Source organism: Meriones unguiculatus, chromosome 20 (assembly GCF_030254825.1).
Source record: "Meriones unguiculatus strain TT.TT164.6M chromosome 20, Bangor_MerUng_6.1, whole genome shotgun sequence".
Taxonomy (NCBI): Eukaryota; Metazoa; Chordata; class Mammalia; order Rodentia; family Muridae; genus Meriones; species Meriones unguiculatus.
In genome coordinates this window covers 48,291,326-48,316,719 of record NC_083367.1, presented here as the reverse complement: position 1 = coordinate 48,316,719, position 25,394 = coordinate 48,291,326, and the positions used below count along the sequence as shown (strand labels likewise).

Below are 25,394 nucleotides of genomic sequence, written 5' to 3'. Positions count from 1 at the left end.
AGGCACCAGGCACAAACGTAGTGCACAGATTTAAATATGCAGGCAAAATGTGCATACACATAAAAATTAAAAAAAAAACTAAAAACCAATAATCTGAACATGTTCAGGAAGATAATTTTTCTGTTTCTCTTCCATTTTTTAAAGATTCACTTGTTTTCAGAACCACAGTTCCGAGGTCAAAGTCAGAGTTTTGAAGAGACCATAAATCAAATTGACGATTCATTTCTGACTAAGTCTTGCAGAGTTCTGGGAGGCAGGTAAGCTGACCGAGAGGGGCAGAGGCAGATCACTAGGCTAGAGAAGTCACATGCTTGCAAGTCTTCCCTGGCCACTGTGGGTGGCTGGTACTGGGAAATCACTGCATCAGTTGGGAAGCTTGCTTTGTAGCATCTGGGGTCAGAGGTCATGGGATGTGCATGGCAAGATGGGATGCAGAAGCATCCTCAGTGTGCAGGATTCAGACCAGTTCTGTACTGTGTACCTGCTCCAGCCTCTGTAAAAGGGGGGATCTGGGGGGATCTTAAGCACCTCCTAAGACAGATTTTTTTGGGGGGGTGGTGGTGGTAAGGAAGACAAGAGTAGGGTCAGCATGGCAGGCAGGTGAAGAGTCAACACCCTGGCAGAGAGAGCAGAAATGGTGGTGGCAGAAATGAAGCCAGCCTAGACGAGGGGAGAGAGTGGATCTGACTCCCCGTGGGCAAATACAGAGTTTGATGGGTCCATGGGTTCATAAAGAAACACAAATGGGGGCTGGAGAGACGCCTTAGCTGTTAAGGGCACTAGTTGATCTTCCAGAGGTCCTGAGGTAAATTTCCAGCAACCACATGGTGGTTCACAACCATCTGAGATGGAATATGATGCCCTCTTCTGTTATACAGAAAGATAGACCACTCATATACACAACTAAATAAATCGTAAAAAAAAAAAAAATAGCCTGGGGCATGGTAGCACATGGCTTTAATCCTAGCCAGCACTCCTGAGGCAGAAGCAGGCAGATCTGTGAGTTTGAGGTCAGCATTGTCTACAAAGTGACAGGCTGGGGGTCAGGGGCAGTGAACCCACAGTGTTGCGCGAAAAGCAGTCATCTTATAAAAGCTTCATAAGAATGAGAGCAACCGAGGAAACCTTGACGCCATCTAGAAAGAGGCCAGGGTTAAGCCTAATGGTAGCGATGGTGCTTTAATATTATAGTTGGTGTGGTTCGGAGCCAAACAGTGGAAGAGCGCCGGCTTGGTGTCAGATTAACCGAGCACCAGGAGAGAGGAAGTGTTTCAGTTTCCTGGCTCACTCACCCATCCCACCCCAACCTTCTTCTATCCCGCTTCATTTCCTACCGCCAGACACATGCAGTTTTTATTGTTTATCATCTGTCTCAGCTTGCCAGAGTATCTTCAAGAGATCAGGGACAGTGTTGCTCTTGTCATGTCTTGGGCAACAGGACAGTGCCCAATATGCAGTCAGTCCTCAGTGCACATCTGTTAGATTGAAATATGAAAGCGTCAGCATCTTTAGGGGAGCATGGCAAGCCACTCTAGCCCAGGCCCAGGTGTTAGGAACAAGGAAAGGGTAAGGAAGGACGTTTTCAGTAAACGAAGTTGGACCTGGTGGCTCAGGCCTTTAATCCCAGCTGTTTGGGAGACTGAGGCAGGGGGATCACAGGTTCGAGGAATTGCCTCAGTTACAAAGTGAGTTCAAGGCAGCCAGGAAATCTAGAGAAACCACACTGGATAGGAACACAGTGGGAGGTGGGAAAGAAAAAACAAAGCCACATTCCCTTCCCACCTAGTAAGTTAGCTAACCTAGACACATTAAATTGCCATGAGGTGAAATTCAGCAAATATATCTAGATACTTTTAAAAAAAATCAGTTAGAAGATTTAGGCTTGTTTTAAAGCAAGTACCTCTAGAAATCATATTTCTTTTCTTTCTTTCATCTTTTTTTTTTCTTTTTTAAAGACAGGGTCTTACTGTGTATGTCTGGCTTTCCTGGAACTGTATAGACCAGGCTGACCTTGAATTTACAGAGATACATCTGCTTCTGCCTCCCAAATGCTGGGATTAAAGGGGTACACTACTGGGCTTGGCATAAAAATCAGATTTCTAAATAGGATTATATATATTTCATACTGTGTGTTTGTTCCTATTATAGCTGGGTTGCTTATGATGGAGAAAATTTCTCTGGCAATCAGTATGTACTGGAAGAAGGCCACTATCCTTGTCTCTCTGCAATGGGATGCCTGCCTGGAGCAACCCTGAAGTCTCTTCGCTTTATAGATGTTGTGAGTATGACATGGTGGCACAGGCGTGCACTGTTCGCATCGCTGAGGGTTAGAGCAAGGAAGCCAGCAGCTAGGACTTCCGCAGACTACAGCTGCACCAGACCAGAGCTTTCTACCCTCGAGATTTTGTTCTTCTTTTTTAAATTTATTTTTTCTTATGTGTATGTGTGCCTCTGTGTGTATGCATGCACACATTTGTGCAGATGCTCCCAGAGGCCGAAAGAAGGCAAATGGTCCCCTGGACTGGAGCCACAGGAGACTCAAAGCCACCAGAAGTGGGAACTGAGAACTGAATTAGGTCCTCTGGAAGAGCAGCAAGTGCTCTTAACCACAGACCCATCTCTCCACCCCCAGCTTTTGTGTTTTTTCTGTCTGTTAAAACCAGATCTTTTATTTGCTCTTTCTCTGGCTTCTTACCCGGGACATTCATTCATTATTTACACCCACAACAGCCATCTAGTCGTTTTCAGCCCCTCTGCCATCTTTTCCCCCCACTCCCTTTCTTTTTCCTAACTCATATTTCTGTTCCTCTCCCCTTCACAGCCATTTTTTGTGTTTTATGGACACAGCTTGAATATTCTTGTAAAATTCGTGCTTTTAAAAAGTGTGTGTGTGTATATGTAGAAGCTTTAATTTTATGTCATCACTATGCTATAGTTCTCACTCGTTACAGGACATAACTCAGACCTCAATGTTACTGTTTAAAAGAGCTGTCTATTTTGTTGCTTGCACATTTAGTTTTTTGACTCTGTCTCATGTTCTGCCACCACTGCTTCCTGAATTCCTGTGGACCTGTGTGGGAAGGGGTCTCCCAGGCTATCCAGGGTGTATTCCCAAGTGTGGACCAGCACTTCACTCTGTGCTGACAAAGTCATGGCAGATCAAGAGTTCCTCCCTCCCACGCTGTGCAAGCTTGATGAAATGAGTTGATTTATATCTCACTGTTAGTGGCTGGTCTCTGTCCTTACTTGTCATTTGGGGTTTCCGTTGAATCCCAGGAAGAGAATAATCTCTTTCTTCAGAATCCTATTCTCTCGTTACTAATTTTCAGGAACTCCTGTGGTTCAGTCTATTGTTACTCTGCTCTTTTTAAATGTTTTATGTGTATGGGTGTTTTGCCTGTATGTCATATCAATGCCTGCAAAGGCCAGAAGATGACTTAGGGTCCTCAGGAACTGGAGTTATAGTGGTCGTAAGCTGTCATGTGGGCACTAGGAACTAAGCCCAGGTCCTCTGCAAGAGCAGCAAATGATCTTATTCACTGAGCCTCCTCTTTTTAGTCCTGCTTCAAGTTCTCCATTAACCCAGGCTATCAACTGTGTTCTAATCCAAGTGACAGTACCCCTTTTGAACATATCTTTCATCTGAGCCAATCAAAACGATATATTCAGTACAATAAAACCGGAGGATGATGTTCATATACTTAAGTCTAGGCGTGTCTATAGTTTAGGAAATTTTTATTTGCTTTTGGTAGCTAGTCTCATAAAATACTTTAAACATCCCTATGATTTTAGTCTTAAATGTAGGGAGAATGTGTGTGTTGGCTTTCCAGCACCTTGGCCTGCTGGCCTCTTTAAATAATAAGATGCTGTTGAGACAGGAAAGCATCAGCAATGAAACCTGGAGTAATGCAGAGTCATCAGCTTATAGATAAAGACTGGGATGTGGCCCAGCTGATGGAGGGCTTGCCTGGATGGAGGAAGCCCTGGCTTGATCCTTAGCACCACACACACTTGAATTCTCAGCGCTTGGGAGGTAGAAAGAGAAGAATCAGAAGTTCAGAGTCATACTTGGCCACATAGTGAATTTGGGCCCAGACCTGTTTCAAAATAAAACAGGCCAGGTCATCAAAGAAGACTAAAACACACACACACACACATTAATGTGCCCAGAATTCTAAAAGCTACCTAAAAATATTTATTGAAAGTTTCCCTTCTTGGCACATATATTTACATCATTTGGTCACTTAAAGATGGTAGCCTTTTAAGTTTCTATTATGGAGATCTACCCAGAATGAGATGAGGCATCCTATGTATCTGAGTTAGGGGCTTGTGTCTTGCTGGGGACCAAACATTGGGCCCTCATGCATGCTAGGCAAACACTGCATGACTGAGCCATACCCTCTGCCTGATGCATTTTCAACTGTACCATAACACCTCAAAATTGTTTAAATTATTTCTGACAGTAAATTTGAATGTTTAGGATGTTATCGGCATGTCATCTGTACATATAATCATACAAATTAGTAATCCTGCACTGGTTCCCTCCTGTGTGTTATATTCTACATCCTAGACCATGGGACCCACCTTCACACGCTACCCTGCCGTTAGCTGAGGGCAGCCAGACTCGTCCTGCATGTCAGGGCACATCAACATAGATGAACAGTAATATGTCTCACCCTTGCTACACAGCCTGAAGCAGGTTGGGAAATAACTGTGATCCCTGTGTGCTTCTTTGATGTGTCATTTGAGATCTTGGAAATGTTATCATTGGAGCCTAGGGGCCTAGGGGCCGAGGGTCTGTAATTGTGACAAGAAACATAAACTTCAACTTTTATCTGAAAATAAGTTGGATGCTGCTGTCCTCTCAAAAATGCCTGTGGCTTCTACCTGTGGTCTTTGTCCCCTCCTGACAATAGCTCCTATGAGGGGGTTTGAGAACATGAGTCTATAGAATCCTTTAATCCTGGCGATTAAAGTGGGCTCACGTTTATGACTCACTACCATGAATGCCCAAACATCCAATATAGACTCAGAAATCCAAACCACCCAACCCAACCAAATTTCAGACACCAGAAATACCTGTGAGGGGAAGGCTACTAGGCTAAATGGCACTACTGTATCACCACTAGACACCAGGCTACCAAGGCCTTCTGGCCCTCGCTGTTAATGTCTGTGGCTTTCCAGCCTCGTCTCACTGAAAAACTGCAAGATGAAAGTAAATTTCATTCCACGTATATTGCCATGGGCTGTTCTGTGTCCCTGCTTTTCTGTGGTCTTTTTTAACCTGCCTTTAGATGCAATAGAAAAGGTTCCTCCCCTCCTCTCCTTCCTTCAACTTTGCAGGCTAGCAACATCCTGATTGGCTGAGTTTATAAATAGGTAAATCCTGGCAGGGTCCTGTGCCTTTCCTTGAGAGCAGACAATGTCTTACCAGCTTCAGGCTATCCACAGAAGCTTTGCATTATTAACAAATGAGCAAATTTGCCCCCAAACAGGAATTTTCTGAACCAACAATTATTCTTTTTGAAAGAGAAAACTTCAAAGGAAAAAAGATTGAACTGAATGCTGAAACAGTCAATCTCCGATCCATGGGATTCAACACTCAGATACGCTCTGTCCAGGTCATTGGTGGCATGTGAGTGAGTTACCTACTTGTTGATCCACTAAAACAGACGGTGTCTCTTTTTCTTCCTTTCATAGATGTGCTTTTCCTGTGAAGCACATTTAAAAAATATGTACATATGAATACATACATATACACCCCCCAAAGTGTACCATCTCGTTCTATGTCCACCTCCATTTCCTCATAATGGAAACTTAAAAGAATATCATCATTAAGTGACTGAATGAAGTGAATGTATGTGCCAAGAAGGGACAACACTGGGAAACTTCCAATGCACATTGCAGCGCCGTCAGCAAACTGGCAGGCAGTCTTTGACTCTCAGTGTGGGTGAGCATTACACACTTCCATGACATATTTATCTCAGTACGTTAAGCCTGTGTAAAGCACCAGTCATGCGTGAATCCAGACCTTTTGCTTAAGGTTAGGGTAAGGACGCAAAATCCCCAGGGGAATCTTCTCAACGGCGTACTCGGTGAATTCATGGTGCTTTTTTTTTTTTTTAAGAGAGAACTAGATTCTTCTCAATCCTCTGAAAGGCTGGAAAGACCATGCCCTTTGATTTTAGAGCAAAGGGTAGACTTTTGCCCTTGATTGTAGATACTGTATAAGTTATTAAGTCAACTGGGAAGGTGCAGCAAGGTGATGGGGTCAGTGAATAAAAGACATTCACTATGTGAGCCTGATGACCCGAGTGTAGTCCCTAGAACAGAGAACTGACTATACAAAGTTGTCTTGTGACCTCCACATCCATGCCATGGCATGTCCCCATCATCTACACACACACTAACAAAATAATAAAGCAAAAAGTAGCAACTCCACCATATCTATCCATCTATCTTTTTTCTTCTTTCTTAAGCAGGGTCTCTCTGTGGAGTCTTGGCTAGACTGGAACTTGCTATACAGATCAGGCTAGCCTCAACCTCAGAGATCCACCACATCTGTCTTTCATATGCTGGGATTAAATGTATGCATCACCATGCTTAGCTCCACCAGCCAATTCTTAAACTTGGGAAGATTTTGCTTTTTATCTCTGAATAATCCTAAAACTGAATTGGGCATAAATAAATACATAGCAATGCAATACATTTGTCTATGAAGAACATTTTTCTTTTATTAAAATAACGGGTGATACATTCTGAGATGCATAGATATTGAAGGGACAGATATTGTGGACAGATGGGCTATACCACACTCACTAAAAATAATCAAGGAGTTATTAGGACTGAAGTTTTTAATTGTTTTCAGTAAATTATGACTATTTTATAAGAGAGATGAAATGTTTACACTTAAAGTTCTAGGGTTTACAGTAGAGAACATCCTTCTCCAATGATCGGCAAAGCAGGATTGTGGGGTCCTCAGTCTGTAGGGTTTCCAGGTGTACAGTCCAGTGTGTGAGTGGGGGAACTTAGCATAGCACTTTTGGGATTTGGGGAAGGTGGCCCTTATTTTAAACAACAACCAAAAAGAATGTTTTCTAATTGTCTTAAAATGTATCTTTAGTTAGCATCAAAGTAACAAGTTCTATCATGGCTCCACACATACTTTTTGCTTCATAGACCTTCCTTTCTCCACATGTGAAGAATTTATTTTTATCCAGTCATTACATTCACCGGTATGCTCATGAAAACTTTGTAAATGTTAATGTTTTCAGTAAGGATCCTTAGCCTGAAGATGATTTATGAACAACTTTCAGAAAGGACTGCAGAGCCCTGCTGACAGAGCATCTCTATTTCATTCTTTATTGGAGGGAAAAAGCTTATCCCTGTCTCAGAATGGATTCTGACATAAATACTTAAGTACTTCTGATCCTCCAAAAATTCACTATTTATCAAGAAATAGCTTTGAGTAGTCCAGAATGTAGGCTTATTTTCCCTTCAATGTGTATTTAAAGCTCAGAATTAAAAATGTCCTGAGCTGGGCATGATAATCCCAGTATTTGAGTGGCAGAGGCAGACCAGCCTGGTCTATATATTGAGTTCCAGGACAGCCAGGCATACATAAAGAGACTCTGTCACAAAAACAGAAAAGGGAAAGAAAGGAAGGAAGCTTACAGCATTCTGAAAGCAAATTGTCAAGGCCCGCCAGCAAGTGGAAGTTGTCATCAGCTGTGGTTTGTCCTCTTTTCAGATGGGTTACTTATGAATATAGCAATTACAGAGGCCGACAGTTCCTGCTGTCTCCTGCAGAAGTACCAAATTGGTATGAGTTCAGTGGCTGCCGCCAAATAGGTTCTCTACGGCCCTTTGTTCAGGTATGTGAAATTCCCCTCCGTGCTGTGCAAAGACTTCTCGAAAAATATTTTTGTAAATATAGCTCAGCCTTTTAGTTTCAATTCAAAGCTTGACACTGGCTCCTCTCCCCACACTATTTGGACATCAAGTTCATGGCATCGAGAGGCATGATGGGTATTTCAGAAAGGGCAGCTCATGTGCATGTATCAGCTCTGGTTGTCCACTTGGCACAGTCCCTGCCTCGGTCACCCTGGAATGTCCTCAGACTCTCGGCATTGAGAACAGCACTGAGGCCCTCAGCACGTGGCCCTGGGTATGCTCCATGTGGCATGCTTCCAGATGCCAGTGGCTCAGTTCTTCCAACAGCACAGCTCTCGGTGAGTGTCGCTGGTGTTTTGCCTTCTAGAAACGAATTTACTTCAGACTTCGAAACAAAGCAACAGGGCTGTTCATGTCAACCAATGGGAACTTGGAGGACCTGAAGCTTCTCAGAGTCCAGGTCATGGAAGATGTTGGTGCCGACGATCAGATTTGGATCTATCAAGAAGGCTGCATCAAATGCAGGGTGAGCATCAGGGGCTGCACAGACACTGCCTTACTGGGCCTGGGGCCTTTTCAGGTGGATGCTGTGACACAGTTCCCAGAGACCTTCCAAAAATAAACTAGAAGGTTTTTCTTTTCCCCGTGAAAACATTTCCCAGATGTGACAGAATCAGGGTTGGGAACTTATCATATGAAGGGAATCCAGGGCTGACCCAGCAAGGGAGGGTCAGTTTGCTCAGAGCCATAACCTAGAACATCTGTGTGTCAGAAATCACTGCCAGGATTGGTTCCATTCTGGAGAACTCTGCAGAGGAGGAGGAGGGTGGAGAGGCACGGCATGGGCTATGCGGCACCATTCCTAATGGTCACCCGCTGTAGAATGGGAAGTGGCCCTTGTGCTCCAATCACTCCTGCCACAGCGGGCGTTAAAGCCATGCCAGGTTTCACAAGACAAGCACATGCACTGCTGTGGGCATCTCCCCCCACCCCCCAGCTTTACGAGCTTGTCTGTTTGCTCCTGACACCTGAAAGACTTGGTGCCTGTGAGTCAGCAGGAGCACACCCGTTCTTAGGCCTGTTGTGCCTGGGGAAGAATCGTGCCTTTTTAAGCAGAGGTACTGCTTAGGCACACAGAAGACATTGGGAGAGGCAGGGGTGGCTGGAGGATGGGAAATGAAAAGAAACTTCTGCCTTCATCTCAATGCAAGAAAGCAGTGCCCTCCGCAATGCTAACGTTTCAGTGATGTTATTTAATATCTCATTTCAGTAGGCCAAGGAGACAAAGTGAGATATCACAGATGATCACAATGCTTTCACCAGCATAGGTGTGTGTGCACGCTAGCAGAGCACTGTCCCACTGAACCATGCCCCTGCCCACAACCGTCCACTTTTATAAGCTTTCACTGCAGGGCAGTGTAACTGTTCGTTACCTCTTGCATTAACTCACCCTGTTTTGCATTTGCATTTTTCTACTTGTTATACCTAGATAGCATGCCAACTTAGAAAATCTTAGATGTTTCTCATGACAGAAAGCCAAGGAGCCAGTGAATGTAACTCCAGGTTGTTTTCGTTTTTGTTTTGTTTTTTGGTTTTTTTTGGGGGGGTGCATTTTGCGACAGCTCCAGTGCAGCTACAGAGAAGAGCAGACATGAGCTGAACACTCAAGCATGAGCTGCAGACTCACAGCATGCAGCACGCTGACTGTGACAGGGTCACGGTGGGCAGTTTACTGACCCATGGCTCCTCTTTTTTCCCTAAGCCTCAGTGTGTGGGTATTTTGCCTGCATGAATGCACCTTGCACATGGTTGTCCATGGAGGCCAGAAGAGGGCATTAGATCCCTGGGACCGGGATTTTGGTGGTTAGCTAGCATGTGGGTGCTGGGAATTGAACACAGGTGCCTCATAATGGGCAGCCAATGTTAACCGCCAACCCTTGAGGCTGCTCTTAATAGCAAGAGTCTTACAGGGGCCAGTCTTGCAGTGCATGAGGATTGAAAACTCACCGTGGCTCCTGTCTTCTGAAGTGAAGGGCCTATTGTTTGGCTTCAGTCATTTCAGCCAGCAGATGAAATGGCTCCTGTGGGATAAAGCCAGCCAGGGATGACGACCAGGTTTCTACGTCAGTTTGTGAGGCCGAGTGCGTGTCCTGAGATGGCCTGTTGTGTTTTCCTGAGCAGATAGCCGAAGACTGCTGCCTGACAATTGTGGGCAGCCTCGTGACGTCCGGCTCTAAGCTGGGACTGGCCCTCTATCAAAACGCTGACAGTCAGTTCTGGTGCATGAAGTCGGATGGCAGGATCTACAGCAAGTTGAAACCAAACTTGGTCTTGGATGTGAAAGGTGAGGACCATCTTGAACATGTCTTTCCTTGTGATGCTCCCTTCTTCAGTTAGGGAAAAGCCTATTGTGAAACGCTGGGTGTGGTGCTAATATACTGCTGGGTGCCAAGGACTGGGCTTTTGGTTCTGGGAATTGAATCAAGGCCTCTCACATATGCTAAGCATGTGCTCACAGAGCTACATCTGCAGTTTTTATAATGGTGTTAGGCTGTGATCTTATTTGGTCAGTGTGGTTGATGGTTCTCATGTACAGAAAGATAGCTTTTCATTAATAAAATTTAAATTCTAGAAGGAATTACCGAATACTAGGGTTATCTATCTATAGAAAGGGTATTTGTTAGAATAATTTATAGACTGTGGTCAACATATCCAACAATGGCTGCCTATGAATGGAAGGTCCAAGAACCCAGTAGTTGTTTAGTCCATGAAGCTAGATGTCTTAGCTGGTCTTCAGTATATGCTGCAACCCTGAAGAGGTAGGTTCTAATGCCAGTGAAGGAATGGACTTGCCAGTAAGAGCTAGAGCAAGGCAAAGAGGGAGGCTTCCTTACTCCATGTCCTTACATGGCAGTGATTCTCAGCCTTCCTAATACTGTGACCTTTAACACAGTTCTTTGTTTGTGGTGACCTCCAACCATAAAACTACCTTCATTGCTACTTCATAACTGTAACTTTGCTACTGTTACGAATAGTCACATAAACATCTGTGCTTTCTGATGGTCTTAGGGAGCTGTTGAGAACCTGTTATATGAGCTTCCAGCAGGTGTGGCCCAGGTTACAGGTGGGGCTTCCCACCTCAAAGACTGGACTAGAAGGGGGTCATCTTCTCACTTCAAATGCTTTAATTAAGCAGAGAGCCCTCACAGGTGTGCCCAGTCAGGCTGGGTTTTAGTTAATTCTGTATGCAGTCAAGCTGATAACTAAAATAGCCCTCACATACAGCCTGGAGGACTTCAATGCAAATTAATGAAGTTTTAGTGAAGCTAATCTAAAGTGAACTAATAGTGCTTGGGAAGAAAGTTAGGTCTGTGGTCATCTGGGGGGGGTAGGGGTATTGTTAAAACACAGATTACTAGCTGGGCAGTGGTGGCAATTGCCTTTAATCCCAGCAGAGGCAGGTGGATCTTTGTGAGTTCAAGGCCAGCTTGGTCTGCAGGGTGATTCCAGGACCGCCAGGGCTACAGAGAGAAATCCTCCCTCGAAAAACCAAAACCAATCAACCAACCAAACTAACAAACCCCCACAGATTTCTATACGTCATCCAGAGGTCTGGAGGTGGGCTTTCTAACAGCTTCCTAGGTGTTGTTGATAGTGATGGTCTAAGAATCGTACAATTGGTGAGGGTTTTAAATCACAGCTCACAAACCAACCCCAACAATATAGGGACAGACAGTGAGCGGGCACGCTGCTGTTTGCAAGTAAATGCGGGCTAGTTTAGTCATGGCACTGAGATAATGTACAATTTATTTGTTCACTATAGTTACCTTAGTTTTTTCACTTTTGCGTCACTCTTTAGCCTAGACTGCCCTTGAGCTCTGGGCAGCCCACCCACCTCAGCCTCCTAAATTCTGGAATTGTAGTATGGCCTCTGCCACAGCAGGGGCCTTCACCAGTTGATACGGTCTCTAGTCCCCGCCAGGAAAGGACGTAACAGCGCACTGGTTGTGGCCACAGTGCACTCCCCACGCTTCTAAACCCATACTTACCCAGGGCTCGGAACCACAGCTGTCACTGAAAATGAGTAAGTCAGGGAAAAGAAATAGTGGCGGCTTGGTCCTTAAGACGCTTTTGGATAACAGAAGACAAGGCATGGACAATCGCAAGGGCATTGGTAACTGCATAGGGAGCAGAAATGCTTCGTAATCCCAGTGGTCCAGGTAGGTAGGGTGGCCAGCCCACTTACCAGTGAGATTAGACACAAAGAGGCCAAGGAGCTGACTGGCACCCGGGAAGGCAAACACATGAGGCTAGATGATGGCAGAGGCATCAAACCTTGAGTAATGTGACTGCAGACTCCGGGGGTTAGAAGCTGCACAGAAGAGGCGCGTGGAACCCTTGGGTGTGAGAAGTGAACAGCTGTAGATGGCGTGCCTCCCAAACTGCATGCATAGTCAGACGAGAGGCCCGTCTCACAGATGAGAACCGTTTTGAAGTACTGACCCACGCTGGCCTTCATTCCTGTAGGGCCATTCATGATGCCGGAACAAGCCAAGTGTCCAAACCACGAGAGGCTAGGATCCTAGCTGGGTGCTAGAATGCTTGGTCCCAGAAAGCTGTAACTAACTGGAAAGATGAGGTGTTTGAGTACATCAGCTGAGCAAACCTTTGTTTCTCAGCGATGTGTCCAGGGTCAAGGTCACTGCAATCCTTAGGGCTTTTCTCTTCTTTTTTATTAGTCTTCACTGTGTGCCAGGCTCTGGAACCAAAGTGAAGACAATGGCTGGCTCTTCTCTCTGTGAGACTCCTCTTTGTGGCCTCCCCCTAAAGTTCACTAGGTATCAGTCGCGCCCTCTGGAGGAGGGTACTGGCCGGAGGTTTGTGGGTTCTCAGTGTCTACTGCACCGTTACTTTCTCGGTCCCCTGAACCTCTCTCAGAATGTGGGGAAATGGCGCCACCTTCTGGACACACGCAGGTTGCATGGCCAGCACCCTGGCAGGAGAAATGCAGACAGGAGGCTCTGCTCTTCTGTACTTGGGAGGAGCCTGTGGTTTTCATTTGTTACCTAGTAATACTGCGCGAGGCTGACAGGATCAAGTCGTTCTTCTTGCCTTGTATATCGGAGTGAGCCGTTTTAGTGAACCCTGGAGTATCATTCCAGACCGGTAGCCCATGACAATAGTGGACCTGACTCCCTCTCTAATGAGAAGACATCAAAAGCCTAGGAGGGTTGTGTGCTAAACAGGCAAGTCAAACTACTATGTCAGACATGGGAACTAAAAATTAACCAATACAAAAGAGGTAACCGCGGGCAATAACCTTTTTCTGTCCCCCATGCCGGCCTTAAATCTCTGCTCTTTCTGCCTCAGCCAAGTTGTGGGGTTACGAGCCATACCAGGCAGCATCTTTCTAATATAAGCTGCTATTTAAGGGAATACTATTTATTTTAACTAGGATGTAATTTTTTTTTTTCAAATTACTCCTCAGTCCTGTGTGCCAAGAACTCAACTATACCTGTGACAAGAGCACCCTTCTCAGGCAGATGGGCAGGCGTGATGTTACCTCAGAATACACAGGAGCCACAGGCATGTCAGGACTCCTGGGAGAGGTGGCCTGAGACATGGCCTTCAGGAGCACGTCCAAGAACTTACCATCTTCCTACCTGTCTCTAAAAAAGTGGCAAGAAGAGGGGTATTTGTGCTTTGGTTTTACAGACATTTAACTATTCACCCATCCGTCCTACACTGTCTTCCGTATCAGATAGGCAAACAGAAATATATGTTTTCTAAATGGAAAAAAAGTTTTAAATTCTTCTCAAAGGCAAAAAGAAATGATTAGTCAAATGATTTCTCAAGAACTTCGTAGGTTTTGTGATTCTCATGGCACTAGAGTAAACACAAGAATGAAAAAAAGACACTGCATCCTTAATATTTTCTGAACTGTTGGAGTCTTTTGTGTTTAAATTTCTTTTTTAAGATATATTAATGTACATGAGGGTTTTACTCACTTGCGTGTATGTGCACACTGAGTGCCTGGTGTCCTCTGAGGTCAGACGAGGACACTGGGTTCCCCACAACTGGAATTGTGGATGGGTTTGAGCTGCGATGTCAGTGCTAGGAATCTTGTCCTCTGCAAGAACAAGTTGTTCTCTAACTGCGGAGCCGAATTCTCTCCAGCCAGCGAATGTGTTCTCTTGATGGAGCGCGCAGGATTGGCTGGGGGCTGAAGGGTCTTTCCTTGCCCTGTGCGCTGCACCACACCCAGCTTGGAGAGCTCTTGGTGCTGAGTGACTCTCTAAGCTGTTTCGTAAGGATGAAGAGATGACTTTCTTCTCCAGATGCTTTTTTGCACTCTTTTCTTCTAAATGTTGTAAAGGAGAGATGAATGTTGTTTCTCCTTATCTGAGGATGGCACATGAATCTGTGCCATGCATCCAAATGCAGATTTTCATTTCCACAGGGTCCTTGGTGGAGAGGCTTCTGCTGAAGCAGATAAGGCATCAGAAAGGAAGTTTATTCCACACTGGGAAAAATCTGATAACCCTTTCTGTTTTAGTGATTCTTCTATTGCTAGAAGGTACAGGCTGCTTCTCACACTGACGTGCCTCACGTTTTCAGTAAGCGCCTGTGGATAAGCCCCTTCAAGCACCCTGGTGAGAAAACAGGGTTCTTACAGCAGTACCCAGCATTACTTTACACACCCAAGTTTCCAAAAGTGTGTGGGGGGGTGTCTTCTGTGTCCTCTGTATGCTTTGGGGTGTCATTCAAACCTTTAGCTAAATTGTAGCCTTTTTTTATTCTGCATGCGGAACCCACTGCCTCTTGACTACCTCTCCACAGCCACCAGTTGTGCCTGCCCACCCCTCACTGACCTCAAATCCCAAGATCTCCCCAATCCCATTTTACAGCGTCTTTGCTTTTTCTCCTTTCTCTAGACTTCCCTCTGTTGCCCCCATTTCAGATATAGTGATAGTAGCTACCCTGGCCTCTACAGCTGGGTAGAAAAGCGAGACAAGGTAGGCTGTGTGCAGTTGCTGGTCCCAGGAAGGATTTTGGCCACACACACAAACTCAACCTGGCAAGCCAGCCTCATCCTAGATGCCAGGGCTTCCCTCCCTGCTCTTTCCCTACAGGACTGTTACTCCCAGGTGTCTTGTGCTCTTCCAGTGTTTTGACAACACTTGTTCCCTCTCCCCTGGCACAGCTCTTACTTCTTTTCTTTCACCCAGGGGGTGCGCAGTATGATCAAAACCACATCATCCTCAACACAGTGAACACAGAGAAGCCAACCCAAGTGTGGGAAGCCATGGTCCTGTGAACCTGAACCAAGAATGCAGGAGGAGCATTTCCTGGCGATTTCCTGAAGAAAAACAAAACTACAGAGCTGATGGAGCAGCCAAGTAGAAAGTGGACTGAAGGCCATGACAGGGAGAATTATCTTTTCAAAGACATTTGAGGATGAAGCCAATAGTTTAATGTTCTTGTTTCTTGCCTTGTATTGTCTCAGCAGCTCTTTAAACAGGCTGCTCTGGCAGCAGCTTTTGTGTGCAGATGTTTGAAGATCAAGACCACATCGTTAATTATTTCCAGGGACAGGAGGGGATACAACCGGAGTGTGGACATAGGATTCCCTTAGAGGGAAGGATGAAAGGCCAAGCTGGTTCTTCAGAAGACTTTAGCGTTGGAGGATGTTGCCAGACTTCTGATCCCTAGCTTTAACATTTTCCAGGACCATTTGTACTGGATGGCAGAGTGGGAAAGCCCTACATGCCAAGACAGATTCCAAGGAGTTTAGCAAGTATAAACAAAACACTATTCAAAGGAATAAATTTGCAAAATAAATGTTGATGTCTGCTTATGAGCAGAACTTGGGTTATTTTAATTCACCTGTGGACCGCCCTTGAGTAGCTACAGACAGTTTAATGCCTCCCTTGCAGCTGCTATTGGGACAGTATTATGGCCTAATTTATTAACCCAAGCTCTGCCATCCACATCTAATGCTGAAAGCCATATTCTACAATTCTGGCTAAACTCAGACCTTTCAGCCTAGCTTCTCCAGGGCTACCAGCAGGAGGACTGCTTCAGATCTGAGGATACCCAGGACCTCCCTTCAGGCAGCAGAGATGTGCAAAGCTCCTAAGAGGACTAACAGTCTCTCCTCGTGAGGATGATTCCAGGGGCTCTGCACAGTGTTAGTTCTCAGAGGGACCCAGGCCTCAGCGGGCAGCTCAGGAGCAACTGCTGCGATCCACTGGCCCAGACCCTGCTACTCAAACAGCACACTGTCCTGTTGAACAAAACGGCGCTGTTTCCTTGAACTCCTCATCCTCGTTTTGTCCTCATCACAACACTGGTGCTCTCGTCAGAGGCTGAACAGATCCTGCTTCCTTTCACCTGTTCAAGCCTGCTCCTCTCTGGAACCAACGGAGACAAGCACGCTCATCAGAATAGTTTCTCTGCAGTTTAAACAATATTTGCACAAACAACGGCATCCGACATGTCTGTCTTGTTCTTGTATGTACTTCTCTGACGGTAGGCCTTTTGTGTATGTCACTATAGTACAGTGGGGTAGGATAGCCTATAAAAGCCTATTTGGTTTTATCTCTTGAATAAACTTATTTCTGCTTAACCATGTGATGAAATCTTAGAATCAATTTAGCAGCCCTCCAGCTCTGCTGAGAGGGGACAGAGAGGGACGCTGAAGGCTAACTTGAGGGAACTTTTTAGCCACCCTCTTATTAAGGTGCCCTACCACCTGGGAGCTTTCAGTGTCAAGAGCTGAGCTGTTCTAGATAGACAGAAGTCAAGTGGCACTGGCATTTATAATTTAATTTTTTTTCTATTTTTTGAGACAGGCTCTTTATGTAGCCCTGGCTGTCCTGGAACTCGCCATGTAGAGCAGGCCTCAAACTCACAGAGGTCTGCTTGCCTGTGCCTCCCAGGTCTAAGATTAAAGGCATGCACCACCGTGCCCTGCTTTCTATACAGGGCTGGATGACGGCCCAGCAGTCGAGAGCACTTGGTATTCTTGCAGAGGCCCCAGGCTCAGTTTCCAGCACACACACGACGGTGCATACTGTCTGTAACTCCAGACACGAGGGAAGTGATGCCTTTGCCTGGCCCCTGCAGGCACTGCATGCATATGGTGCACTCACATACATGCAGGCAAAACACCCATACAAGTAAAATGAGAAGACAAATTTATACTGAAAAGTTTAGAGTGACTTCAGGAAAGCCCATGTCCAACATACTAAACAGTATTCTCACAGGAATAAATAGAATAGAGAGTTTCTCCAAACAAGTCTGTCTCCATGGAAGGCTAGAAGCAAGGATCAATGGTGTAGTATTGAAGATGTGCATGAAACAGCAATAAACACCTTAAAGAAATGTCGACAAGACTCAAAAGTGAGGCACATGAAGTCAGAAAATAGTGAACACTAGCAATGTCCACGGGAAAGTCCTAAGAGAAGTATGACTCAAGCTGAAAGAAGCCTAGCAAAATGTAAGGGCTTTAAAAACCTGTCAGGTGTAGTGGCCCTAACCCTAACCCAGCATTTCAAGAGTTGGAGGATAAAGGGTTAGGAGTTCAAGGTCATCCTCGGGTATGTATGTAGTAAAAGCCAGCTTGTACTATATAAGAGCCTGGTCTCAAAAAGAAAACAAACCTTTCAGTATTAAAAGGCATTTTTAAAAACTTAAACTGCATTTTTTTTAAGGCTAAGCAATTCCAAATTTTAAGTAAGAGTGGCAAATCAAAATGTAAAGAAGCCCTGGCCAGTGCCGACAGCTTTCATGACTGTGACAAAGTATCTGAGATGCCATCTGAGGAAGAAGGGTTTACTTTGGCACACAGCTGGCAGTTTCACCTGAGGTTAGTTCATCTGGTTCTAGACTACCATGAGGCAGCACACCATAGTGGCTTAGTGAGGTTCAGACTGCTGTGAAAACGCCAATGGAAAACATCTTGGGGAGGAAAGGGCTTATTTCACCTCACAGATTGCAGTCCATCATGGAGGGAAGTCAAGGCAGGAATTCAAGGTAGGAATCTGGAGGTAGAACCGAAGCAGAGCCTGTGAAGGGGTGCTGCTTGCTGGCTTGTTTCTCCAGTTTGCTTTCTGGTTCACTCCCAGAACCACCTGCCCAGGGAAAATCCACCCACAGTGAGCTGGAGTTCACATCAATTCTATCAAGAAAATTCCTCATGCTCTTGCCTATGCCGAGTCTGATGGGGACATTTTCTCAATGAACGTTCTCTCTTCTCAGATAACTCTCGCTTGTGTCAAGATGACAGAAAGCTAAGCAGCACAGCTCACGCCCTTTCAGGGGAACACACAAACATACCACTAGTCAACGATCATCTTTCCTTTCTCATTTGTCTCCAAGGTGTCATTTCAATATTAATATCACAATAGAAAACAATGTAACTTTAGTAGTCCCAATCTTTAAAAATTTCAACAATTTAAAAGTCTAAGCTCTCTTAGAAAAACAAAACAAAACAAAAAAACACCTTTTTAAAAGTCCAAGTCTCTGACATGTGGGCTGCTATAAAATAAATAAATCCATCCATCCATATATACATACATACACAAAGACGTACTTTCTTACTCCAGAAGAGAAGAATCAGAGCATAGCCACAATCAATTCAGAGTAAAACAAACATTCAACAGAACAAAAAGTTCAGTGCTTGATGCCTGGCATCCACTTACAGTCTTCTGGGCTCCGAAGGGCCTGGGCAGTTCCACGTCTCCAGCTCTGCCGTTCAGTTTCTGACACACAGTTTTTCTCACAGGCTGGAGCTGGCTCTCCCCTGCAGCTGCTGATATCCTTGGTGGGACAGCCCACGGTGCTGGTCCCCCATATTCGGCTGTCCACTACAATTGCACCTTCACCAGTGGCGGCTTCTGGCCACAGTGCCGACAAGCTCAACTGCCCTCCATGACCCCATTCATGCCTTTAAAAACCACCTTCATGATTTTTACACATTGACAAGTTAGGCAGCCGCCCTGGACTATAGCTTCTGTGTGCCGACCCTGAGGAAATACTCCCAGGTTTTTCTGTGATGATGTTGGTCCCTTTATCAAAACTGACTTTTCGGCCTCAGCCAACCAGCATCAATTAAAGCAAAGGTTTCACTGCAGTAGTTCCGGTCTCTATTCATCACAGCAGGTTCTTCAGCCTCAGCTCACCAGAACCATAGGTTCTTAGCTCAAAATATCACATGGCCCCTCTGAGCTCTGTGGGCCAGGCCTCCATCAAGTGGCTTTCTTTAAGCAGACCTATTCCCCATGCAGAACGGCCCATTACATTTTAAGTGCTTAATGGCTTTTCCAGACCAAAGGTCCACAATCCTTGCCAAACGAAAACATGATCTGGACTTACAAAACAAAAACAAAAAAACAAAACAAAACAACCCATTTCTGGTCCTACTTTCCGTCATAGTTAGGTTTCTGTTGCTGTGATAAAACAGTGACCAAAAACAAACGGGGAGGAAAGGGTTTATTTCACCTCACAGATTACAGTCCATTTGGAGGTAAGTCAGGGTGGGAACTCAAGGCAGAGGCCACAGAGAAATGCTGCAGACTGGCTTGCTCCCCCTTAGCTTACTCAGTTTGGTTTCTTATACACGCCAGGACCACCTACCTGGGTATGGCACTTCCCACAGTGGGCTGGACCCACCCACATTAATTATCAGTCAAGAAAATGCTCCACAGGTTTGCCCACTGGTGATCAGGACGAAAGCAGGAAAGAACTGGACCCTGGTGTCTCCCCTAATGGCACTTCCCCACTTCCTCCCACTAGGTCCTGCCTCTTAAAGGTTCTATCACCTCCAAATGCTGGGAGTCGTTTCTGACCCAAACTAGAGCAGCCAGTTGGGAAAATAGTCAACTGAAGAATTTCAGAAGGTACCGGTGTTAAGTTCTTCATGCTGGTACCCACCTACACGCTGCATGTTTCAGAGGTTCACAGACATTAGGGTGAGATGGTGGGAGCGGAGCTACAAAAAAGGCCACAAAAGTCTGCAAAAGCACAGCTTAAGCAAGCAAACAAAAACACTGTGTAGGGGCTGGAGAGATGATTCAGGGGTTAAGGGCACTTGCTGTTCTTCCAGGACCCAGGTTCAATTCCCAGCACTCACATAGCAGCTCACACCCACCAGTTAATTCTAGTTCCAGAGGATCTGACACCCACTTCTGGCCTCCTCGGGGACAAGGCATGCCACGTGGTGCTCATACATATAGGCAAAACACCCATAAGCACAACATAAAAGAAACCAAACACTGTACTTCTGACTACAGACAAGTGAAGGTTTTATATCAAACATTAGCAAAAGAAGGCTATATTTTAGTGACACACACATGGAATTCCATGAAGAATTTCTATTCTGTATGTTAACTTAAATAGTGAATTTTAAAAGTATTTTTTAAAATACATATTTTTATAAGTGTTCTTTATTGGGCCGGTGAGATGGCTCAGCGGGTAAAGGCAGCTGCCGCCAAGCCTGACGACTCAAGTACTATCCTCAGGACCTACACAGGAAGGGAAGGAGTGGGTGCTGAAGGTCCTCTGTGCTCCACAAGTGCACCCTGGCATGTTTGCCCACACACATACACACAACATACAAACCTCAATGCTTCAACACATTATCTATTCTCTTTTATCACTGTGGAGGTGTGTGCACGATGGGGGCGGAAGTTGATCAGAGAACAGTTCTGTGGAATGGGTTCTCTCCTCCCTCCATTAGGTGGGTTCCAGAAATTGAACTCAGGCAGCCATGCCTGCTCTGCTGGCACCGTTACCTGCTGAGCTGTCTCACGGTTCATGTTCGGGTTTTTAAACAGATCACGAAACTGAGCATCTAACTTGGAAAACTGCCTGGGGAGGTGAGATGTCCGGCACTCACTGACAAGAAAGCTGGCACACTCGTTTATTTAAATGACGTGAACTACAGTTTTTCCTCGGGCATGGCCTCGCTCCACCTTCAGGAAGGCTTCTGGGACTTCAGAAAAAGGGAAGGTCTGATCAATAACTGGCCGAATCTACAAAACACAAGAGGAGACCAAGGGGTTGATAAGAAAACGCACTTTCCCAGGCAGACAGTGTCCTAGATATCCCCCAGAGCCTGTCTTGGGGGCTCTCTACCACTTGCTTAGGTCAGAGGCTCCAGCTTCCTCTGTTTCTCCTCATCCCGTCAGCTCTCCCAATTTTACCCTCAATTTCACCTTTACTCATCTTACTCCCATTCTGTAATGTTGTCACTCCTACTCAGAACCCTACGAGAGCTCCCAAACCTGACATTCCAAGACACACCTCAGGCCTCAGGCCTCCTGCTGCTTGGCCTTTTCACTTCTTGAAAATAATATTTTTTATGTATTAGTGTGTGTGTGTGTGTGTGTGTGTGTGTGGTGGGGTGTGTAGTGTGATGTGTGGTGTGGGTGTGTGCTGTGATAGGTGTGGTGATGAGTATGTGGTATAATGTCTGTGTATGTGATGTGAGTGTGTGGTGCGATGTACGTGGCTGTGTGTGTCTGGTGTGGACATATGGCGTGGTGTGTGTGTGGCTGTGAGCGAGTGGCGTGGGTATCAATGAATATGTGCTGTCCTGTGCATGTAGAACTCAGAAGACAACTTCGGGGAGTCAGTTCTCTCCTATCCCTTCCACCCTGGGGGCTAGAGAGAGCTCAGCAGTTAAGAGCACTAGTCACTATTCCAGAGGACCGGAGTTCAGTTTCCAGCACCCACATGGCAGCTCACAACCGCCTGTAACTACAGCTCCGGACATCTAACATCCACACACAGACACGAATGCAGACAAAACACCAGTGCACATAAAATAAAGTCTATCCCTTCTGCCCTGGGTTCTGGTAGTCAAAGCTGGCACCGGATTTGCTTGGCAAATGCTATTACATGGAGCCATCCGCTGGCTCTCCCTGTTGTTTTCTAACTCTGTATGCTACTGTCTCTGTTAGCCTCTCCTCCACAATCCTGCAGCCCTGGCCTCATAGCCCTTTCTAGCCCTCATTTGTGGTGTGATCTCTCTCTGAGCTGCTCTAGGGACCCTCCACAGGGTCCTCCACTGAGCCCTCCACAGACCTGTTCTTACTATAGCCGAGTACAAGCCTCTGATGTGTTCCCCGCTGGACAGGAAGTACAAAGGGTACCCCAAGGCCCTTACTGCGTATATCTCTGTGCTCCTCTCATAGCTTGCTTGTTGTTCTCTAGTCTTAAAAATCTGCACATATATTTAATCAGAGCAGAAAGTTTCTACGTCTTCTTCCTACATCTATGATGCCAACATGTAGCAGGTGCTTAATTAAGTAACTAAAATGAAAAGCAGTGAGGTAGGAGGCAGGAGTCCTAGTCAGCTCTCTGGGCCTTGGGAAGTGCACTCAAGCAGGATGCTTACAGTGTGCAGGATGAGAAACGCCAGCTCAGCCAGCTCCATGGGGCCTGGGCACTGCCAGCTAGCTGACAGAAACTTCCTGAGAGCAGGTCGCAGCAACACCCTCTCCATGCACAAGTCCGCCTGAACTCTCCCCTCCAAACGCTAGCAGAAGGGCTCACTGTGGCACTGAACACCTCACAGGACTGCCCACACCTCCACTGACAAGGCTCAGCTGCCATGAGGTATGCCCAGACTCGGCTGAAATGACCCTTTTCCCTTGACAAAAGGAAGAAATCCTTTTTGACGCTCAGATGCATCCGATGTACTTTCCTCTGGCAAGACTTTCAGAGCTCAGGCACCTCATGCTCCTCCTCCCAAGAGCTGCAGATTCTTCTTCGTCCACAGATGACAGCAAGCCTAGAGTCACAGGAGAGCGGGAAGAGCCCTCGCTGTGGAAAGACCCCCAGTTTCATACCTTTGCAGGAGGTGCCACTCTCAGCTTATAAAATCTTGGGGCACAGAGCTGAATTAGTGTACTGTACGGCAGGCCTGGATTGATGTCATGGCCACTGCTCTCACCACTGCACAGCCCTGTCATTGTCATCTGCTGCTCTCCACCTCTACCCACGAAGGAAGGGAAAGGTAGCTGGGGATTATGATGAGTGATTACAGCCTGACTCCTGATGGGCCTTTCATATGTCAGCTGAGGAGCTGGTCCCTAAGCCCTGCATCCAGCACCCCAAGATGACAGATGTGGTAGTCCCCTGGCTGTGGAGGGTCACTATTTGATAATCCCACCACACTGAGTAGGACCCCAGACCCTTGTATAACACTGCAGAAACACATTAAGAGCTGACCCCAGCTGCTTCTCTGGGAAGGAAGGGAGCAGTTTCCTTAGAACTCGGGGGGCTGGGGGGGTGTTTACCGAAGTAGTTGGTAAATGAGTGTCCTGCACGCATACTAAAAATATTCTGCAGTGCCTCATGGTACAATGGAGTCAAAACTCTGGGTGTGGAGAACAGAATACATTCTGAGTAAGTCCCAGAAAGGTATGTGTATACTTCTGTGCCTTGTTGCTTTATTTTCACACGCCAGACACCACCATCCACATATCCTCCATTCTACAAAGCTCACTAAGCCTTCTTGCGGCACAGCACCAGCCTAGCACAGGGCCACAAAGCAGACTCCACTCCAGAACCCAGAGCCGAGCCATCCAGCCAGGCTCACTTCAGGGCTCTGCCAGAGCCACGGAAGCTGACCTGCTGACGGGGCCACTTGCAGTGGCTGCACACTTTAATCTGACTGGGCAGGCCCTTTGTGACAAAGAGCCCAACAGGGCTGACTGTGGCATAATGAGTCATTTAGCAATTCCTGTAAGTGACAATGGAGAAGAAAAAAAGAGAGGCTTTCAAATTACAGTCAGGCAAATACCACCAGTGGCTGAATATGTGACAGTCCAGGGAGATTAACTGGATAATGAGACAGTATCTACGCACAGCCTCACATTGGACCTAGAATGCCTGTGTGTTAAAGACAAAGGGATCAGAGTTAAACTCCAGAGAGGGGAAAGAAAGGTTACTCACAGTGAAGCGGGGACATTCCTGTGATGACACTGCTATACTCCATTTGGCAAGGGGAGCCCTGTTATAAAGCAGGCAGGCCCAAAGCCACACTTCACACTGCAGACACCCCAAGCTCACAGGTGACCAGCAAACTCCCACAGCAGCAGCCCTTATTCAGCGTGGTGCCAAGTGGGGGTTCTCCTGAGCACACTTTCCCTTCCTTAAAGAACTCAGGATCTAGCTCTTGCTACCTGGCATCTCCTCTTTAACATGGGGGCATAGGAAATTCACCCTCTCTAAGTATGACCTTACAACAAAGAGCATTGCTGCTTACCAGTCACTGGGCAAGCCTTGAGGGGCAGGAAAGAGCTAAAGGGGATGAGGGTCCGAGCTAACCTGCTGAACAGAACAGGAAGCTGAAGCACAAGTGGTCCATGCAAAGCCAAAGCTCTCAGGAACACAGGCAGAGTGAGGCCCAGGGAATCACTGGCTGTACTGCCAAACGGGATGAAGGTGGCTTGGGAATCATTCTGTCCCTTTTTCCCCAAGCTCCTCAGCCTCATCCTTGACAGGCATATCCCAGGCACAGAAGCACAGAAGCTACAGATTTCAGAATGTGAGGTACGTGAGGATGGACCAAGAGATGGCAGACATAGGATGACTCAAGAGCGCCTGGCACCAGGCCCATAGTCTCAGAGTCATCTCTGAGATGGTACATGCAGTTTCTGTTAGCCCAGGACTTCCCAGGACTATTGATGTTGGTGTCAGGGAGGAAGGTGGCATCCTCAGGGACAAGAAGAAAATGGGGGGGGGGGGTCCTAGTTTGCTGTTTCTGTGCCCAGAAAGGTACATTAAAGCTGAAGATGGATATGAGACAGGAGTGGGATGGTGGGGAAGGCTGTGCTCTGGGAGAGTAAATGCACCCATCAGGAGAGAATCCAGGAAGCACTCCCTTCCAGCCAGGGGAGCGGAGGAACTCAGCGTCATTCTCATGGAAACAATTTCAAGAACTTAGAAAGAAAGAAGAAAACAAAACAAAACAAAACAGAAGGCCAGGCATGGTGGTCACACATGTGACCCCAGAGCCAGAGGCAAGCTGACCTTCTAGCGGTTCTCAGGAGCCCACCTCAAGCTGTCACATTCTTCCCAGGCAGCAGGATCCAGTTGCGGCGTGAAGCTTGAAGCTTGGATTGGCCATCTAAGAGGGGGCTGGGAGACTGTCTACCTCAGAACTCACTGCCTAATATGGTGGCCACTAGACACACGTGACTAGGACTAGTTACATCCAATCAGTGAGACATTCTCCGAGCTGCACCGACCACGTTTCTAACACTCAGTGGTTTGCTGGCTGCCCGTTGACCATGAACAGACATTGCCACCACTCTAGACAGCTCTTGTGGACAGTGCTGACAGGAAAGCAAACATGAAACAGAGCACTGGGGCATCCTCAGTGGATGGTGTAGATAGAACTTGGGTTATTTACACAGGAGCTCTCCTGATGGCAGTAAAACAAAGAAATAACAAATTCTGTGAAGGCGACATCACTGCTCAACCAA

The 25,394-nt window shown here is 46.3% G+C and overlaps 2 protein-coding genes across 4 annotated transcripts in view; one reads left to right on the top strand and one right to left on the bottom strand.

Moving 5' to 3' along the window:
• Crybg1 (crystallin beta-gamma domain containing 1) overlaps positions 1-16,522 on the top strand; it is a 179,373-nt gene extending 162,851 nt beyond the window's left edge. The window contains exons 16-22 of one of the 2 annotated variants that reach the window (XM_021636415.2): positions 145-257; positions 2,149-2,278; positions 5,496-5,635; positions 7,751-7,874; positions 8,261-8,419; positions 10,075-10,237; positions 15,123-16,522. In XM_021636415.2, the coding sequence (XP_021492090.2) occupies positions 145-257; positions 2,149-2,278; positions 5,496-5,635; positions 7,751-7,874; positions 8,261-8,419; positions 10,075-10,237; positions 15,123-15,211 (918 nt within the window). In that variant the 3' untranslated portion in view covers positions 15,212-16,522. The other variant, XM_060373612.1, reaches the window with a different exon arrangement.
• A 2,850-nt stretch (positions 16,523-19,372) lies between these two features.
• Positions 19,373-25,394, bottom strand: part of Rtn4ip1 (reticulon 4 interacting protein 1) — a 50,516-nt gene continuing 44,494 nt past the window's right edge. For both annotated transcript variants that reach the window (XM_021636425.2, XM_021636423.2), the window contains one exon: positions 19,373-20,930. In XM_021636425.2, the coding sequence (XP_021492100.1) occupies positions 20,823-20,930 (108 nt within the window). In that variant the 3' untranslated portion in view covers positions 19,373-20,822. The remainder of the gene's footprint in view (positions 20,931-25,394) is intronic.